Source organism: Erpetoichthys calabaricus, chromosome 12 (genome assembly GCF_900747795.2).
Source record: "Erpetoichthys calabaricus chromosome 12, fErpCal1.3, whole genome shotgun sequence".
NCBI classification, from domain to species: Eukaryota; Metazoa; Chordata; class Cladistia; order Polypteriformes; family Polypteridae; genus Erpetoichthys; species Erpetoichthys calabaricus.
Window position 1 is genome coordinate 16053126 of NC_041405.2, and position 20662 is coordinate 16073787.

The 20662-nt window shown below is 40.3% G+C and overlaps 1 protein-coding gene across 2 annotated transcripts in view; it reads right to left on the minus strand.

Moving 5' to 3' along the window:
- pla2g6 (phospholipase A2, group VI (cytosolic, calcium-independent)) overlaps positions 1-19111 on the minus strand; it is a 47854-nt gene extending 28743 nt beyond the window's left edge. For both annotated transcript variants that reach the window (XM_051934427.1, XM_028816699.2), the window contains exons 1-8: positions 19020-19111; positions 16830-17062; positions 14897-15112; positions 11146-11329; positions 7158-7345; positions 2582-2678; positions 2314-2496; positions 1597-1705 (exon numbers count right to left, since the gene is read on the minus strand). In XM_051934427.1, coding sequence (XP_051790387.1) covers positions 1597-1705; positions 2314-2496; positions 2582-2678; positions 7158-7345; positions 11146-11329; positions 14897-15112; positions 16830-17047 — 1195 coding nt within the window. In that variant the 5' untranslated portion in view covers positions 17048-17062; positions 19020-19111. The remainder of the gene's footprint in view (positions 1-1596; positions 1706-2313; positions 2497-2581; positions 2679-7157; positions 7346-11145; positions 11330-14896; positions 15113-16829; positions 17063-19019) is intronic.
- Between the last annotated feature and the right edge of the window lie 1551 nt (positions 19112-20662).

Consider the following 20662-nt stretch of genomic DNA (forward strand, 5'->3'; position numbering starts at 1 on the left):
AAAACAGTGGTACCCAAAGATTTTCCAGAGAGCCACAGTACCAAAGGAGTCCAGTCTTCATCTCAGGTCACTGGATAGCGTTCATGTCTCGCAACCATATAGCAAAACAGGAAACACCAGGACTCTAAAGACTTGGACCTTCATGCTTTTGCAGAGATATTGGGAGATCCACACACCCCTTTCCAGTGACCTCATACCCCACCCACCCCCCCTCATTCTCTCCCAGTCCGTCTACTGACTTCATAGGAAGAGTCACCAGAGACATGAATGTCACTCCTGATAAGTAAGTAAACCTCTCAAAAAAGTTGACACTCTCTCCACAGACAGACACACAGCTGATGGCTGTGCCCAAGAGGTGCAAGATGCTGAATGTCAGACTGAAACAGTATTTTTCAAAACAATCGTAAAAACGAAAAAAATTGTGGAGGTACTTATGGAAGAATGGTGATACATCCCTATAATTAAAATCTACATACTTTTAGAATCAATAGTAAACTGCCATAAATGTCTTCTGGTGGCTTGTTGTAGCCTAGGATCCTACTGAAACAACATATCTAGGCATCTCCTTAAGAAAGAAAGAAAGAAAGAAAGAAAGAAAGAAAGAAAGAAAGAAAGAAAGAAAGAAAGAAAGAAAGAAAGAAAGAAAGAAAGAAAGAAAGAAAGAAAGAAAGAAAGAAAGAAAGAAAGAAAGAAAGACTCCAGAATGCTAAAAAAACACATTACACAAAATTTTTTTTACATGCTTCACTACACAAAACGCTTAGACCAACTAAAAAAATAATTTTTAAAGCTAGTTTGAGATCAATATCCAATAAACTTCACTCCTAGCACACCTACTGTAGTTCAGCCAATCACTACCTCATTCATTTGAATCAGGCTTGCTGTTGGTGGACTTTAACAAATACAGTATGTGGAATGGCTGGAGTGCCACGAGGACAGGGTTGAGATCCAGCCCTGGGCTGTTGAAGCTATGTCACAAGAAGCCGTTACATTTTCGGAAAACATTATTGTTACTTGTTACGGTACTGTATATGGAAAATACTTTACAATGCACAATGCAACAACCTGGCTACACGTGTGACTTCATCGGACAGTTATAGATGGATAGATAAGATTGAATGCCTATTACCAAAACAAGAGGCAGACAGACATTTAATTCCAATCAAACCCACAGGCAGAATCAAACATGGATGCCTTTTACCCACTAGACAGGCAGACAGACAGGCAGATGACTATTATCAATTAGACGGACTGACAGACAGAGATGAGTACTTGTTATAAGGCGGATAAGCCAGAGAGACAGAAGAATACACACCTATTTATCATTCAGAAAAAAGTGCAGATCATTTAATGATAACAAATAAACGTTCATAATGAATGGACCTTTTTACATTTTGCATCAGGCACCAAGCAATGAGCTGCTGGAGATTAATATAGAACACCCTTAAAAGTGCAGAGTTAAGAAATATGAATTACCGAGCGCAAACAAGGTGTTAGTAACTATAAATGCTATAATACATGCAGTACTGAATTCTGTCCGTCTCCTTCACCATCAGAGAAGCGAGGGATTGTAGGGTAATGAAAAAGTGTGCGCACCTTTGCTGCAGCGAGCGGCAATCAAACCAGGGGTCTCCCCAAAGTCATTAGGAATCTCAACGTCGGCACCGAACACGATGAGGGCTTTAATCATGTCTATGTCATCAAGCTGGAACAAAACAGAAGGTTAGGAGATACAGGTATGTACTCTGAGGTGCAGATACCATGCCTGCTTACTTGACAAACTGTCATTCAGATATGTCTGTCCCCTTTCTGAACAGGCTATTACTAACGGATAGATTAATGATAAAGCAGGTGTTGTGGCACAGAGGCTAATTAACTGGACTCTAATGTGCAAGATTAATTTGCTACTTCAAATCTCAAAATGTTACCCTTGGTAAGTCACTCCACCTGTTTTTATTGCCAAAATTAAAAATAAAATGAGATATGAGTAGTTGTTAAGCTTACTGGTACTTGTAAACTGCTTTGTAATGGTATTTGCTGTAGAAAGGTGCTTGATATAAAAGAAAGATTATCATGTCCCATATCATGTCCCATATGACTGAAACACAAGATGTATTGAGTATACGAGTATTATTCATTTTCTTGTATGTACCTTCTACTGTCTTGTTAATGTGTTTTGTTGAACTGTAAAGTGTTCTTGGGTGTATGAAAGGCGGTACATAAATAAAAGATTATAATTATGAATGTGAAGTGCTTCTTGCCATGCTTCAGCATGTATGTTTGGACTGGTCATATGAGATAGATGATGCATACCTTCATGGCAATATGCAGAGGTGTGTTGCCGTTCTCTCCTTTGGTATTGGGTCGGGCGCCATAAGTAAGCAGCACCATGGCAGCATCAAAGCGCTTCCTCTTAACCAAGATATGCAGTGGCGTATCTCCTGTCTTACTCAGGTAATTGACATGGCAATCACGGTCCAACAGCAAGCGGACCATCTGAAGACAGGAAACATATCTGGGTATGGTCATTTGAGAAACTCTTTAGCCAATATGCTTGCTGGATAAACCGTTCCCATCCTACCTCTCTGTTTTTTGCCCAGTGCAAAGGTGTTCCGCCATAAAGGGGATCTTCAAAGAGAAGTTGCTTCCTGTCAGCATCCAATAACATCTCAGCACAGCTGTGGAGAAGACATAACCAAAAGTGCTTAAACGGCTGCTTCTGAACTTTTTTTTAGAAATTTTGGAAAAACTTGTATTGCTGCCAAATTATTTTTTTATCTAGTAAAAGATAATAAAAACAAAAACGGGTTACTACAAAAATGACATAAAACTGAGAAAACATTTATTTAATACATCTTAGGGCTAATGTTCTATTCCCATCAGTTGGCTTTTTTACAAAATGTAATAACGAAATCAGATTTGCGGCTGCTGCCTCGCAGTAAGGAGACCTGGCTTTGCTTCCCGGGTCCTCCCTGCGTGGAGATTCTCCCCATGTCTGCGTGGGTTTCCTCCTGGTACTCCGGTTTCCACCCACAGTCCAAAGACATGCAGGTTAGGCGCATTGGCGATTCTAAATTGTCCCTAGTGTGTGCTTGGTGTGTGTGTGCCCTACGGTGGGCTGGCGCCCTGCTCAGGATTTGTTCCTGCCTTGCGCCCTGTGCTGGCTGGTATTGGCTCCAGCAAACCCCCGTGATCCTATGTTAGGATATAGTGGGTTGGATAATGACTGACTGACTGACAGATTTGCGGTTGTTTCTTATTTATATACTCCAGTTAGAGGTAGGGCCTGGTCTTTTTTAAACTGACCCACCTGGTTTGGTCTTTTTAATGAATGTTTTACTACTCAATATTTTATGATATCGTTTCTATATACTCACTGATCAAGAGTACAACAAACATGATGCCGTTTTTTTCAAATACTTTAAATATTTTGTCTTTTTACAAGATACATGTGGCCTTGAATTATATTTTTTTGCTCTGATGATGAGTTTCCACCAAAAACCAAGTTGGCATGTTCTGTAATTTTTCTCTCATTCATTTTTTAGATACATTTACATGGCAAAAGCACCGACTATCATCGTCATGACTGTCTGTCTGTCTGTCAGCAAGAAATAACTTGGCTCTCAGTGGCCCAATTCAGGAAAGTTCAATTTTCATTGAGATATACTGAGCAGAACACCTTGTACATACATTATTTATCAAATTTGAAAAAACTTCCATTGAAAAAGCATTAGTGAATTTTCTGGAGTGGGTATTTAAACAAAAAAAATCAGAACCATTCTCTGTGTCCTTTACTAATTAAATGTTTTAAATTTGCCTTGAGAGAGCAAAAAACACTGCCATTAAAATAACAGCAAGATACGTGTTTGCACAAATAAAATCGCATAGTTACATCAGTGGCTGGCATAAACCTCAGTACTAACTAATTTCCCCTGCTGCTCGTAGAAGGTAAGTTAAATGATCTTCATAACCATAAAAATAAAAAAAAATCAACCAAGGTAAATCATTCTGTTAGGAAGAATTGTGTTTTCTTTTAGGTCATCTGGAAAGCCTAGAGGTGTGCCTTGTTTACTTGGAGAAGAGAGAGGAGCAGGATGCACTATGGGAATAAGGCAAGCCAGCAGAAGCAGTGTGAAGGTAGTGTGAATCTCCGGGGAAAGTTCTTCTGGGAAATGTTGGGTCCTGGCATTCGTGTGGATGCTACCTGCCTAAATGTTGTTACAGAGCATGTACACCTCTTCATGGCAAAGGTACTCCCTGATGGTAGTGGCCTCTTTCAACAGGATATTGAGCCCTGTCAACTGCAAAATGTGTTCAAAAAAATTGTAGCTAAACTCCACAATAACTGGTCACTCTCCTTATCTCTGAGGGGTCTGTTAATTTTTCTGAGTTAATCCCCCAGTATCCTCACCCTAAAAGAATATAAGATCTTAAGAACAGCTGTCCTCCTGGGATTTTTTTTACACACTGCAGGCTCTAGAGCCTGTCAATAAGTGTCAGTTCTCTTAATAAAAAAGAACAGTCAACCCGTTTCTAGTTCCAAAGAAAGGACAAAAACACTGAAATAACAGTTCATTGTAATAGTGATGTGCAGAAGGATATCTCTGAATGCACAACACATCAGACCTTGAAGTGGATGGCCTAAAGCAGCAAAAGACCCTGCCAGGTTCCACTAGTGTCACATAAGAATGAGAGAATGTGGGTATGGTGGGCATGTGATAACCAAAACTGGACAACTGAAGAATGGAAAAATGTTGTCTACTATGTCATACAGATGGCAAGGCCAGAATTTGGCAAAATTCCATATGTGTCAATGGTAAAGGTAGGTAGGTAGGTAGTGTGGGGACCAGGAGGTCACCAGGATGTCATAGTGCACCTCAGCCTTTTTGATGACCACATGCCTCCTTTCATAACCACATTCAACCCTTTTTTCAAATGGATAATGAGACATTGTCATAAAGCATGCATGATCTCAAGCTGGTACCTGAACCAGTTAATGAAACCCAAGTCTCAATCCAATAGATTCTAGGTGGAAAGGCGTGTTTTCAGCATGATCAGGTAGCTAAAAACATCCAGGAATTATGTGTTATAATACTGGGGCACATTTGAATATCTTCAGACACCATGCTGAACACATTCTTTGGAGAATTCAGGCATCTCTGAAGACAAGAGGGAGTCTTACCCAGTAATAGGCAGGGGAACCTAACAAAGTGGCCACACTATAAAATATCAGGAATGGTCTCCCATAGACTTTCTTGTAGACTCAGATATGGTGGATGGCTATTTGAGGAGTAAACCACAAGACAATGATTTTATTTTTATATTATGTACATTAAAGAACCACTAACAACAAATCAAATCAAATTAATAATATATTGAACAATTCTTATAAAAGTAAAGTTGAATAAATCGGACTCTGCAGCTGCATGAATAAAAAGGTACCAATACCACTAATGAGGTGACTGGTGTACCTGTACCACATGATGTACATTCAGAAAAAAATCAATTAACAAATGTAACCCTCAGTTATAATTCAAGAGTAATTTGCCACAAGGGAAGCTTGTTGGAAGACGTCACAACAACTTGATAGGGCCTCCTAGCACTGCGAGAAACAAAATTTGCACAAGAAAGGAAAACACGCACATATACACAACAGCAGCAAATCATTATTATTATTGCTTGTCTTACATTTACTATAAAAATAAAAAATCAGTAGAGATCTCCCCTAGACTTTTTTGAATACTCAGATATGGGAATGGATATTTGAGGAGTAAACCTCAAGACAATGAATATATTCTTATAATATGTACATTAAAGAACCATCAACAACAAATCAAATCAAATTAATAATATACTGAACAATTCTTATAAAAGTAAAGATGAATAAATCAGACTCTGCAGCTGCATGAATAAAAAAGTACCACTTCCGGTTAGTGGAAATAGCTCAGAAGTTGACAGAAATCTGTTTTGTACCGAATACTTGTTTGCAAAATTTGGTTGATCTAACTGAAAGTGTACTCAAGTTATCGTGTTTACATACACAGATACAGACAGACACATGATGTAATTCCAAAAATTGTATTTTTGGACTCAGGGAGGTCTAAAACGTTGAGATTCATCAAAATCAAATTTTTGGATGATCACAATACTTTCCGTGCAAATCCAGGCCTTTAATGACCTCTTGGGCACAGCCATCAGCAGTGTGTCTGTCTGCGGAGAGAGTGTAGATCTCATTGAGAGGTTTACTTACCTTGGCGGTGACATTCATGTCTCTGGTGACTCTTCCTATGAAGTCAGTAGATGGATTGGGAGATCATGGGGGGGTCATGAGGTCGCTGGAAAGGGGTGTGTGGCGCTCCCGATATCTATGCAAAAGGACGAAGGTCCAAGTCTTTAGAGTCCTGGTGCTTCCTGTCTTGCTATATGGTTGCAAAACATGGATGCTATCCAGTGACCTGAGATGAAGACTGGACTCCTTTGATACTGTGTCTCCTCGGAGAGAGCTTGGGTACCGTTGGTTTGACTTTGTGTTGCTCATGGAGTCCCGAATGAGGCACATTACCTGCATTGTGAGGAAGCGTCAGTTACGGCACTATGGCCATATGGCACGTTTCCCAGAGGGTGATCCAGCTCATAAGATCCTCATTGTTGGGGACCCGAGTGGCTGAACCAGGCCAAGGGGTCGCCCACGTAACAACTGGCTGCGGCAGATAGAGGGTCATTTCCTGAGGGTGGGACTAGACCGCATGTCTGCCTGGGGGGTTGCCAACTGTGATGGCAACCGTGAACTCATGATTAGTTGTTTCATCATGTAGTGGGTGCGGCAACAAAATTGTACCAGTGCATGCTCCCCAACTTGACTTGACTTGACAATACTTTCCCTACAAGAAAGTAAATCGGACACAGGGAGGTCTAAAACGTCGAAATTCAACAAAATCTCGAGGTCGAATTGGACGATTACAATACTTTCTCTATACTTTGTATACAAGAAAATAAAAATATAGTAATAATAATTTCAGGTCAGTTTGCAAAAGCTTAGTAATGAAGTAACCTTATTGCAATAATAGTGAACTTTAAAAGAAAAAAAATATCTGGCATGTCTTTCACCTCATAAACTACTTCAGAGATTAACTTGTGCACAAAAATGTATCACATACCTTTTGGATGAGAACTTCATAGCGGAGTGGATGGGGTAGCCATGTCCTCCCATCATGTTGCTGAGGGCCCCACTGTTCAGCAGTGCACGGACAGTATCTGCCTTACCCATGCGGCAGGCCACATGAAGTGGTGTCTCCCCCTTGTTGCTTAACTGGTTGATGCCTTGGGATGTGTGGGAGCACAGGATCTGCCATAAGAAAATAAGACAACGAGTAAGCACAAATAATAAAAAGGATGAAAGATATGTGCATTACATTCATTCTCCTAGCAGATGCTTTTATCCAAAGTGACTTAAAAAATAGGTTAAATATAATACAGTAACATTTGATTTCAAAACAAGTGTTACAGAATAAGGTAACAAAGTTAACCTTCTCAAGTGTGTAGCTCTAAGCTGATCCAAACTGAAGGACACAAGACCAATTACTCCTTTCTTTGTTACAAAGATTCACACATTAAAACCATTATCCATTAAACATATTTCAGAAAGAGGTGGGAAGCTCCTTCCATCAGCTAGGAACGATACATGAAAAGAGCCGGAATTGAGATCTGATGCCATGCAAAGACAAAGTTCATTAGCATTGGTCGAGAAGGAACACAGGACCTCATGAGTGCCACCAGATAGATAGATAGATAGATAGATAGATAGATAGATAGATAGATAGATAGATAGATAGATAGATAGATAGATAGATAGATAGATAGATAGATAGATAGATAGATAGATAGATAGATAGATAGATAGACAGACAGACAGACAGACAGACAGACAGACAGACAGACAGACAGACAGACAGACAGACAGACAGACAGACAGACAGACAGACAGACACTTTATTAATCCCAATGGGAAATCACACAGTGGATTCACAAAGCATTTAGACCCATTCACTTTCTGCACACTTTATTTTATTGAAGATTTCATTTTAAATACATACATTTGCCATTTTTCCCTGTCAATCTACCCTTTAAACCCTTCATAACACAGTAAAAACATGTTTTCAGAAAGATTTGAAAAATTATTAAAAATGCAAAACCCCAATGAAGTTCTAGACACTGTGGTGGGTGGCCAGGGCCCTTACCCGGCTGGGACATCTCTATACTGGAAGGACCAGAGGACAGGACACTTTCGAAGCAATACCTTCCCCGGAGCGATAGATGGCAGTCTCACTGGGTTGCAGCTGTGCCTTGGACTCCCACAGGCTCCATGGGAGATGTAGTTTGGCGCAGCCCTGTTGGGTTCCGTGGGCACTGTAGATATTTCGGAGCCCTGTATTGCAGCACTTTCGCCACACCCGGAAATGCTGCTGGAAGAAGGTCTCTGGACACCTGGAGCACTTCTGGGTGCTCTATAAAAGTGGCCAGCTGCCACAACTCATACAGCCTGAGTCTGGAGGTATAAGGAAAAAGTCTGTGGGACTAGTGGAGGCAGAAGGAGAGAAGACAGTAAAAGGACTGCTTATTGTGCTTTGGTGCTGCTTAATTGTACTGTTTAGCTGCTAGGCAGACGAGACAAAAACGTGTCCCACAGCCGAAATGAAACGTGTGTGCTGGATTGGAACTTATGTCTCTGCCTGCCTGTGTGTGTCGGGGTGGCCAGCAGGTGCACCCCCTGGTGGTCCACAACACATTTAAGGGTAACTAAATTGTGCTTAAGTGCATTCTGTTTGCTATAGAGCGCCACAGGAGAAGGGCTTGAAAACATATATGAAGAGATTTTACTTTTTGATTTTTATTAAATATGCAAACCTTTCTAAAAACATGTTTTTACTTTGTCATTATGGATTGTTGAGTATAAACTAATGGATAAAATTGGCAAATCTATGCATTTAATATTAAATCTACAACACAATGAACTGTGCAGAAAGTAAAGAGGCCTAAACACTTTCCAAATCCACTGTAGGTGCTGACTCACTGACAATTCTGTGGAAAAGTATCAGAGAAAGAAAGTGGTTAACCGCTCAGACACTGAAGTGGCACTGAAGCAGGCACACAACCAGTGCACCGGTTTGGTGGGCACATGACATGTAGGTGTGCTGACGACAAGAAAAAAACAGCTACATTGCTGATTGGGTTTATGCTGAGTCTCTGCTTTTCTGAGCTTATGCTTAAAAGCTGAGGTAGAAGTTGGTGTTTGCTGTAACAAAGGGGTTTGAACTAGTAAGAAAAGGGCAGTTAAGTGTGTTTTATTATTTAGTATTCCAGTGACAGCACGGTTTCAACAAATAAAAGCTTTTCTTCTAGGACGTGCTTGCTAAGACACTTAACTGCTTGACTTGTCTGTGGTTGACAAGTCATAATAAGAGAGAAAGAGGAACTTGTGGTTGACTTAATTATGCAGGATAAGCACGAAGCTGTGTGGGCGTACAAGAGTTATATGAAGACAGTGTACTTTAGCACCTTAAGGTTATGAACTTTTAGACTAATAAAACTGACAGAAGGCCATCCGGCCAAGTGGATCAGGTTGATAGTGACCTTTTAAGGTATCTCCGTTCTGCTATATCCAGTTAGCAACTGTGTATTAGAGCTTATGTTATGAGAGGGACCTGAAATCTGATTTTGGAGTGTATAAAAGGATGCAGCACAGGTTCCTCTTTGTAACAATTTCCTTTATTGCTTTACTGATTTATATGTGAATGAGCATTACCTCTTCCAAGACTTGGAAAATAAAGGAAAACTGATTGACACTTCCTTCTGCCTGTGCTTATTTTCCTCAATGTAGATAAGGAAAACAGGCCACCCAGTTGGGGTGACTAGTATAGTTCTTCCACACCAGCCATTCAGTTCCTGCTACTTATTTGACCCTGAAGAATTAATTTAGCCTGCCTGCACTACATTGGTAAAATATGCAAGCTTAAAAGCTATGCTACAGTTAGTTTAAACTAACACAATGAGAGTCACCATAAAAGGTGAGATGGCTCAGTTTCAAGTTAAGTGTCGACAATAATAAGATTCTTACTTGCATGTTTCCTCAGACAAATGGCAGTAGTGCAATTCCAAAAACAGACAACACATACTGTACAATGCCACACATTAGACACATTAAATGACTGCAGCAAGAAACACCAAGTAGCCTTATGACCTGTGGATAGAAAAACTAGCCGTGAGCCTAATGAGGTGACTGGTGTACCTGTACCACATGATGTAAATTCACAAAAAAATCAATTAACAAATGTCACCCTCATTTATAATTCAGAGGTAACTTGCCAAAAGGGAAGCTTGTTGAAAGACGTCTGAACAACTTGATAGGACCTCCTAGCACTGTGAGAAATTTGCACAAGACCAAGGAAAACACGCACACACACACATACACAATAACAGCAAATCATTATTATCATTGCCTGCCTTACAGTTACTATAAAAATAAAAAATCAGGAGTGGTCTCCCCTAGATTTTCTCATATACTCAGATATGGTGATGGATATTTGAAGAGTAAAGCGCAAGACAATGATTATATTTTTATATTATGTACATTAAAGAACCGTCAACAAAAAATCAAATCAAATTAATAATATATTGAACAATTATTATAAAAGTAAAGTTGAATAAAATCGAACTCTGTAGCTGCATGAACAAAAAAGTATCACTTCTGATTAGCGGAAATAGCTCAAAAGTTGATTGAAATCTACGTTTTGTACCTAATACTTGTTTGCAAAATTTGGTTGACCTAACTGAAAACGTACTCAGGTTATCATGTTTACATACACACACAGACAGACAAATCAGACGTAATTCCAAAAATGGTATTTTCAGACTCAGCGAGGTCTAAAACATCAAGATTCGTCAAAATCTCAAAATTGAATTTTTAGATGGTTACAAAACTTTCCCTACGAGAAAGTAAATCAGACTCAGGGAGGTCTAAAACATTACGATTCATCAAAATCTCGAGATTGAATTTTGGATGGCTACAATACTTTCCCTATACTTCGTATATGATAAAGTAAAAAAACAAAGTGGTGAGTGGAAGAGACAAAAGTAGGGAAGTCATACCTTCATGACCTCACGGTTGTCCTGACAAGCAGCATAGTGAAACGGCGTCTCCCCATTCTTATCTACTACATCCAGCCTGGCCTGGCAGTCCTCCAAGAGCTCACGGAGACAAAGGAGGTCCTCCTTCTGGCAAGCCAAATGCAGAGGGGTGCAACCACTCTCATTGTCCCGACTGTTGATCTGACTGTAAGAGAGATAAATGGAGTCCCTGTGTGATCATGAGTAAGTTATGACTGAACAAAAAAAAAAGAAAATGAAGACAGCACCAGCTTGGATTCTATTATCTCAGTATAAAGACCTTTCAAGAGAATTGGGTTTATTTAGCACAATAACATTCAAAGAAAATTAAAGAAAAAGTAAACATGGTTGCCCTACTGCACTTTCATCTACGTGTTTGAACTTCGATCTAACACTGGTCCATTTTCCCATCTCTCTTTTTCTTTGCGTCTCTCTCTTATTGAAGGCTGACCTTGCTTCCTCCTACTAGTAAACCTTCAACCTAATTCTCATTCTGACTCTAAACCCCTTCATCCATGCTAAGACTACTTTTAAATAGCAGGTGAAGTTAACCTTGAGAGTGAGGGTGGCCTGTATGGCTTGAACATAAATCAGGTGCATGCTCCTTCTAGAGCCCTCTGGTATATCTAAATCCTTGAGTAACAAGCAGTCAGCCTTAAGAGGGCTATGTCTTCATTACAGCTCTTCAGCTGCCCATTTTTCTTAAAAAAGGTCAACATTGTCCCACTAATTCTATTCATGGCTTATATCAGCGTTTCTCAACCTTTAAGTATCTGCGACCCGAGTTTTCATAACAGTTTTAATTGCGCCCCCCTAACGTTTTTTTGAAAGGAGCCCACTAATACCAATTTGTTCTTTTTTAATTAATGATATATCATAGACGCATATTTTGTTATACCTACTTAACTTTTATCGACATTTATCTAACTCTATATTTATTTTTCTAGTATCAGAATGTAGTTTAAGTTAATTTGTTTTGGTTTCAATAGATGTATTTTTCATATTTTCGATTCTTGTTTTCTTTTTTTCAAATCTTCGCACCCCACTAGGGGGGCCCACCCTACAGTTTGAGAACCACTGGCTTATATGAAGCTCTCTAGTGGTTGGCAAAAAATCCCTTGCATGATAATTTAAGGTTTAGGAAGTATATGCTGCCACCCAGAAAGTCTTTAAGCCTCTCGACCTCCACAACGGAATGGTCAGACACCTCTGTTGGATATCCTCTAGCATTCTGAAGGTTTTTCTTTGGAATCCCAGGGTGCCGTGTGCTCTCTCGTGTTTGGTGAGAATTCATGTGAGGGGATCCAGTCCTGAGGCTTCCATTTAGTGGATTCACACCTTATAGGCTGAAGTGCTTCCTGCTAAAGAAAAGATGGGAACCAACCCTGGACAGGATCCCTGACTATTGCAGGGTATACAGAAAAGGTACCCAAACAGGATCAATTTAGAGCAACAAAAGAAAGTAACAAACATGAGATGATAGATAAAAATCAGAGTAGCCAGACAAAAACCCATGCAGAATTATGGAGAACGTGAAGCTTCACCCAGATCATGACTAGGTTTGGAATTTGAATCAAAACCTCTGGAGTTGTGAGATACCAGTACTAACCACTGAGTTACCATATTTCCCCATTAAATTAAGCACTTATTTAAATATAGTCAATCCTCAGCTTTTACAAGGGACACATTTCTAGACAATGAAGTGAAGATACGAATGTTAACACTGAACCTATGGGAAGTAGGAGGTTAGGTTCCCACTGTAATGTTTCACTAGAGATTGCTCAAAATACACTTTTCTGCATATAATTATTTATAACACAAACATCATTTCTGCTAATATGCACTTTTCATAACATGGTCACCATGAAATAACAGTACCCAAAACAAAATTGGTAGCATGTAAAACAGTTTTTCTCGCTACTCATTCTCTATAATTCTGTGACCTTTTCTGCCAACACCTCAATAAAAACAACTTTAGTCATTGCTATCGGAAGATGCAGAGACAGGCAATGTCACCTCCAACACCCTGTCTTTCACATCTAGTGGATGATGTTGAAGATTGTGAAGGAAAAACCACTTTAAAGTAACCCTTCAGCGATGTCTGCTTTGTGTACTGAAGCAAATCCTTACAGATCACGGAGTATGGGGGTATAGCAGAAGTGGTTTGACGTCTAGCCTTGGGGCTGTGATCAATGATGGAATCGGTAGCTTCAAAGTCACTAACCATTCTGTACTTTTCTCTTTTTTGCAGATATAATGAACCATTGATTCATTAACACCAAACTCCTAGCCAACAGTAGGTACTGACATTCTGGCACAAAGTTTACGTAACATCATTATTTTCTCACTAAGCCACATCACCGACTTTGCATGCTTGGATTTAGAGTCCAAAGGACTTTCACTACTCTGGGGGCATTACTGGAACACGAAATGTGATGTTTTTTTAAATAAATCAATGAAAATATGCAAATAATGTACCGGATGTTCTTTACTCTACAAGGGACCGTTGAAGTGCCTTATAGTATACTAGCCACTCTCCATACTTGCATGCAGTTTGCCTCTCATTTTTTCTGTAATGCACATAGCCACAAAAACAGCGTAAAAGTAAAGATGAAGTTACTAATAAAATTGCGTGAATGCTTGAAGTAGCAAAAGTTAAACATGCGAATGTTAAAGATAGGCTGTTATTTAAGTATCCTTTGCTTATATTCTGGATTGAAGTGGTTGCCTAGATGTTTCTAAACAGAAGTGAAGGTCTGTGATTCGGTTTGCATATTTATAACTACAAATTCACAAAGGGAGGAGAAAATTAATTACGTATCTTAAAATAGTCTTTAATTCCCGAGCTTTCAACACCTACAAGGTGTTATCATCAGAGGAAAAATGATTAGACATACAGGAATCAAAGGCAATAATATGAACTTCTCAGACAGCCAAAGATTCCCATCATCTAATACATTGAATTGCTTCTTGCCTGAAGGTAATACAAATAAAAGGGAGATCTGTGACACAGTTTCCATATTTATAGCTAGAAATCCACAAAAGGAGAAAAAAATAAATCATGTATCTTAAAATAGTCATTTATTCCTGAGCTCTCAACACCTTGCAGGTATCATCATCACAGGAAAATTATTAGATACTAGCTATGTTAGCCCGTGTTGTAAAAAGCCCAGACTCCTAGAAACTATTGAAATCATCAGAAAAAAAATGGAAATGCAGAGTCAGCAGTTTGGCTTTGTGGTCGTGTTCAGGGCCCCTTGTCTATCAGCAGCTAAGCGAGTTTGTCTTTCGTCGGCCATTTCACTTTGGCGACAGAGTCGCTTTTTTTTAGTTTCATGCTGTAGCATCGCACTTCTTTCTTCTTCAGACTTGTTAACTTGGGGCCACCTTGCTGGCTCCTTGAACTTCATGCTGTAGCCTTGCACTTCCAGGCTGGACAGAGAGAAACACGCACTTCCATGCGTAGACGTTTATATACAAGATAAAGCTCAGGAATAAAAGACTATTTAAGATAAGCTATCCATTTATTCTGCTCTTGCAGATTTCTAGCTATGTTTATAAATAAATAAAAGAATAAAAAATACAAATAAGAGAGCTATACTGCCAAAAAACACTCGCTACATGAAAACTGCAATATTAAAAATGTCTCACAGTTTGAAAATTACAAATGTCTATACAGCTAGGTAATATCAAAAAAATCGCCTTCCACGTCCATCTAAGGAGCCAAACTCACCTCATCACATGATTGTGCTTCAGACATTCCCTCTGTCCCGTCTCCACGGCAATGTGGGCAGGTGACCAGTCAGGGTGGTTGCGTAGACAATCCGTAATCTGTTGGAGGGTCTCTGTGCGGAGGGGCAAAGGAGAACTTTCATAGAAAGGGCGCAGCTTTGTGGAATACTGGGCAAACCAATTCCGTGCATCTCCTTCACTGGGGACTTGGAAGAGCCTGCAGAAGGAAGGAAACGGTCAGTAGAGACACCAGCTGATGTCTCCATGGAAGAATTTAAGGCAAATTAAAAATAATGACATTTACACAACCACCACTTATTACTTACAGTATCTCACAAAAGTGAGTACACCCCTCACATTTTTGTACATATTTTATTAAATCTTTCATGGGACAACACTGAAGATATGACACTTTGATACAATGTAAAGTAGTCCGTGTACAGCTTCTATAACAGTGTAAATTTGCTGTCCCCTCAAAATAACTCAACACACAGCCATTAATGTCTAAACCGCTGGCAACAAAAGTGAGTACACCTCTAATGCAGTTGCGGACGTGCTCGCCCCCTTTGTCTATCAGCGGCTAATCGAGTTTCTCTCTCGTATCTCTTTCGTCGGTGGTTTCACTTTGGTGACAGAGTCTCTTTCTTTCAGCTTAATGCTGTAGCCTCATATGTCTTTCTTCTTCCGACTCGTTAACTTGGGGGCGCCTTGCCGGCTCTTTGAACTTCATGCTGCAGCCTCGCACTTCTTGGCTGGACAGACAGACACTTCCACGTGTAGATGTTTATATATATATATATTTATACATTTATTTTTAATTATGTGCTGATCATCATGAGTGGATTATGCTGCTTGCTTTGATTCACACAGTGAGGCAGGAGTTATTCTGAGAATTTACATTCTTCTGGCTTCCACTCCCAACCCTTTGCCATCAACTCACAGTATTTGCAATGTGCCTAGAGCACCTCCCATCACTATATGTTATACTGTCATGTGTAAGTGATGTAGCTCATGGTGCAGAGGCCATAAAATAAAAAAAACTGAGTGATTAGTAACAATAAACTGCAATCAGCCAGGCAGATATTTAAATGGACACAATTGGCAATAGTGAAGCGCCATGGCACTGGGGTTATCGCTGCTGCCTCACAGCTACAGAGACCTGCCATACAATTCCAGCCTCTTTTCTGTCCAAATGTAGTTTTCCATTCTTTTGTCTTCTATGTGCATTTGATTTTTTTTTTTTTTTTGGACTGTCTCAAAAAGACATACAGGCTAGACTATTTATCAACTCTAAGCGTGAGTGTGAGTGAGGATGTCAGTGTCCCCTGTGGTAGACGGGCAAGAGCTCATTCCTGCCCTACTCCCAATGCTGCCGGGATGCACACCAAGTAACTAAAACCCCAAAATGGTGAAAGAAACACTTCTGGTGTGCTCCAATGTAAAAAAAAAAAATTGCAATGAATACCAATCTTGTAATCTGTGTTAGATAAAGACATCATCCAAATATACAATAACTAACTGTAGTACCCGTCTAAGACAGGTTGAAATCTAAGTAAGCAATCCAGACCTCAACATTATCGTTTGCAGTACACCATCTACTGAAACATATTTTGTAAAGAATTTAGTAAAAAATACATTACGTTGTTCATCCCAGCAGATGGAGCATCACAGACATTAGCACTGCTTTTACGAATCCCACACCAAAAGGCATGTAACACAGCCACAGCAACCGGACAGAAACACAGATACACAGACACACAAACTCTTGTCCTTTTACTAAAGTGGATAACCATTAGAAACATAGTGGAAATTCAAGGCAAGACACACTTCAGCTAGACTACACTTTGATGATCACTGTCCATATTAGAAGCCAATAGACTAGACGTGCAGTCTATACCTGATTCCCTGTGAACAGAGCAGTTGACGCACCTTACCTTTGGACGTTTTGCTTGCTGTCATGAACAAGAAGCAGACAATCCCATGATTGTGTTGACTGATTTCTATAGAGTACAATCTTGCCATCTTCCATCAGCAAAACCTTTGAAGGCCCCCTATAGTCAGAAAAGGGCACTTCCTGTACTCGGTATGGGTTAGAGAAAAGGTTGGACACCGTGCTGAGGGTGTCCATCATCAGACGGCCTAGGAACTGCATCTTGAAATCGGCAGTCTAAGAAGACAAAAAGGCTCGTCAGAGAGTTAAAAAGGAAACCGGGAGATGTGGAAGTGAAAGGGAAAAAAAAGTGAAAGCAAAAAAAAAGATGAGACTGATTAAAAATATTTTATATTATTTATTATACTAAATGGGAATGTGCAATCTCAAAAGAATCGGTCTCACTTCAAAGAATTAGATTATATCTACACATCCCTACATAAGTTCACTTAGTGCCAAAATTACTAGCTCAGTGTCATGTCTGGGATTTCTTAAAACAATTTGGGGAAAGAATTGCACAGTATTACTGTGAAACAAAATGGAATATTGCATTATTCTTGGCCGTCTGTTATTTATTATCATTTTATAAACCCAATTATTTTTTCTGGTATATTTTGAATCTGTTATTTAGCATATAGGCAAACCAGTTAGAAGATGAACTTGTTGGAAATGCCAGCACTGTGAGCTCAAATGTGAATCCTTTGACATATAATGGAGTCATAAGGTAAACTGTATGGCTAACTAACGGGGGAGTGTGGATGGTACAAAGGCAGGCTAGAGCAGTCAAGTCAAGAGGCTTTATTGTCACATCATTCATACAACTTACTGCAACATACAGTGGCACAAAATAACGTTCCCCAGGACATAAGTGCAACATATACATAAAACAGGACAAGTGCAAGACAGGTTAAGAACTACATTAAACAATTAATAGATAAATAAATAAAAAGTGAATTGAGAGTAATAATTTGAAATAGTAACAAGAATAACTAGTAATAAAAAAAAAACATCAGTATTAATTGTAACAAACATACTGCACATAAATACTGTAAGCTGCTAGTGACAGATCTGAGGGCAGGGGCAGCACAGAGTTCAGAGTCCGGACAGTCAAGAGGCAGACGCTGTTGCAGAACCTGCCAGAAATGGTTCGGATGTTACAATACCTTCTTGCCAGATTGTTAATAATACAAACAGACTAAAAGAGAGGTGGGAACGGTCCTTCACAATTCTATATACTTTGCGGATGTCACGCGTCATAAAGATGTCTTTAATGGAGGGCAGAGAGGTCCCAGTGATCTTTTCAACTTTGTGCACGATCCGTTGTAGGAGCTTACAGTGAAAGACGCTGCAGTTCCCAAAACAGACAATGATGCAGCTGTTCAGAACTTTCTCGATGGTGCCCCTGTAGAACGTGGTGAAAAGGGATTGATGGAATGGGATCGATGGGGGATAGGCTTGTATTCCTCAGCCGCTGAATGAAGATGATACACTGCTGAGCCCTCTTCGCTATATAGGTGGTGTTAATTGACCGAGTTAAGGGCATCTGCTAGGTGCACACCAAGAAATGTGTTGATCTGGACCAGTTACGTTGCAAAGCCCTTGATGTGAACTGGAGTATGAACAGCATGGGCACAGCTACTAGAGTTTGGTTAAGAAAAATAAAACCTAGGAGTCACAACGCTTTTCCCGAGTATGCATTTATTTTCATTGAGAAAATCCCGTAAATCTCCAAACACAAATTGTTCTACTTATAACTCTTAAGATTAAGAAGAGGAATTTAGGAAGGAATAACAGCTTGGGTAAGCGCGAACTCGCACAACTGACAGCCTAGCGAAGCCTAAGCACGAGCGAATCGCACAAGAGTCAACGCTTGTATTCAGCACAAATCCCGTGGCTCGTCAGTCACCTGTTTCGTGCCTTTCGTTTAACTTGGTGCCTCTCCACTCCCCAAAAGCAAAGGTACTGCGCTACGCGAACTGGATGAGCAAGCAGCCGATCCGGTCTTTACCATCACAGTGTCCACTGACTGGATCACCTCTAGCGAACAACACGTCCATGACGTATGCCATGCTTACTAGATACATTCATCCTACACAGGCGTTAATGACACGCGAGGGACATTTAATCAGACCGATGTCTTACGTTTTTGCCGTTTAATTTCAGTATCCAATCGAGCAAAACCGTTGCTCCTTACCTGCTTTAAGTGCCAGCTGCATGAATGACTTTCGGAACGATTCCCGACAGAGCACCAATCATCGTAAACGAGGCGGGAACACTAGAACTTTCCAATCATGCGCTGAGAAGTTCAAGCCCGCCCCACCTCCAAACCAATGATGTAAAAGGAAAGGTTAGGGGGCGTGTTTGATAATATGAGTGAGTTGGCCGAGTCTACGAGCCATAGATATCTACAGAAAAGGTGGCTAGATTGGCGCAGAAGACTCGGAGTTTAGGAGATTAGGAGCTTACATGCAGGCCGTATTAAGACCACCACAGGCAGCTGGGTGAATGGAGCTCCTTAACAGAGAGATGATCGTACATTTAACAATTCATTTCAGAGCGGACACTTGATCGTTTTATGTGATGCGGTAGTTCGCACTGTTGAGTTCTGTGTGTGGACAACCGATCGTTTCACTGAGGTGGGTGTGGGGGTCGAAGATGGTGATTTCGGCGCCCGGACAACAGATCAAAGAAACGGGGTAGCGGGGTCGGGTGGTACATCCTTGGTGATTAAAGTTAGGACAGGACATGACCGCGCACTCCCTGCGTGGAGTTTGCATGTTCTCCCCGTGTCTGCGTGGGTTTCCTCCCACACTCCAAAGACATGCAAGTTGGGTGCATTGGCCCTGTGGTGGGCTGGTGCCCTGCCCGGGGTTTGTTTCCTGCCTTGCGCCCTGTGTTGGCTGGGTTTGGCTCCAGCAGACCCCCGGGACCCTGTAGTTAGGATATAGCGGGTTGGATAATGGATGGATAATGGATGGATGGATAAAAAGTCACATTACGATATTTCTTTTGTGAATCATCTGTTAAAAATTTAAATACAATTATAGTCGAAACATGGTGGCGCAGTGGTTAGCGCTACCTTAAAGTCACATTATACATTTAATCCGTGAAGCTTCGTTCATAATAAAACAACTAATACATATATAGTAAGCACAAGTGTGGTGGAATGGATCACAATTTTTGGGTTTAAATCACGACTGTCATGAATTCTTATACACCTATCAACCACAACATTAAAATCACCTTCCTAATATTGTGTAGGTCCCCCTTGAGTCACCAAAACATCTCTGACCCATCAAGGCATGGACTCCACAAGATATCTGAAGGTGTCCTGTGGTATCTGTCGTCAAGACATTAGCAGCAGATCCTTTAGGTCCTCTAATTTCCCATTGGGATTAATAAAGTATCTATCTATCTATCTATCTATCTATCTATCTATCTATCTATCTATCTAATTTGTGAGGTGAGGCTTCCATGGATCAGACTTGTGTTTCCAGCACAACTCACAGATACTTGACTGGAATGATATATAGGGAGTATGGAGGACGAGTCAACACCTTGAACTCTTTGACATGTAACCATTCCTGAACAATTTTTGCAGTGTCACAGAGCACAGAGGCCACTGTCATCAGGGAATACTGTTGCTGTCCAGGGTTATAAGTGATCTGCAACAAAATTTAGGTGGTGCATGTCAAAGTAACTTCCACATGAATTTCAGGACCCAAGAATTCTCAGGAGAGCTTTGCCTAGAGCAGGAGTGGCGAACTCCAGGCCTCGAGTGCCTCAGTGGCTGCAGGTTTTCATTCTTACCATCTTCTTAATTAGTGACCAGTTTTT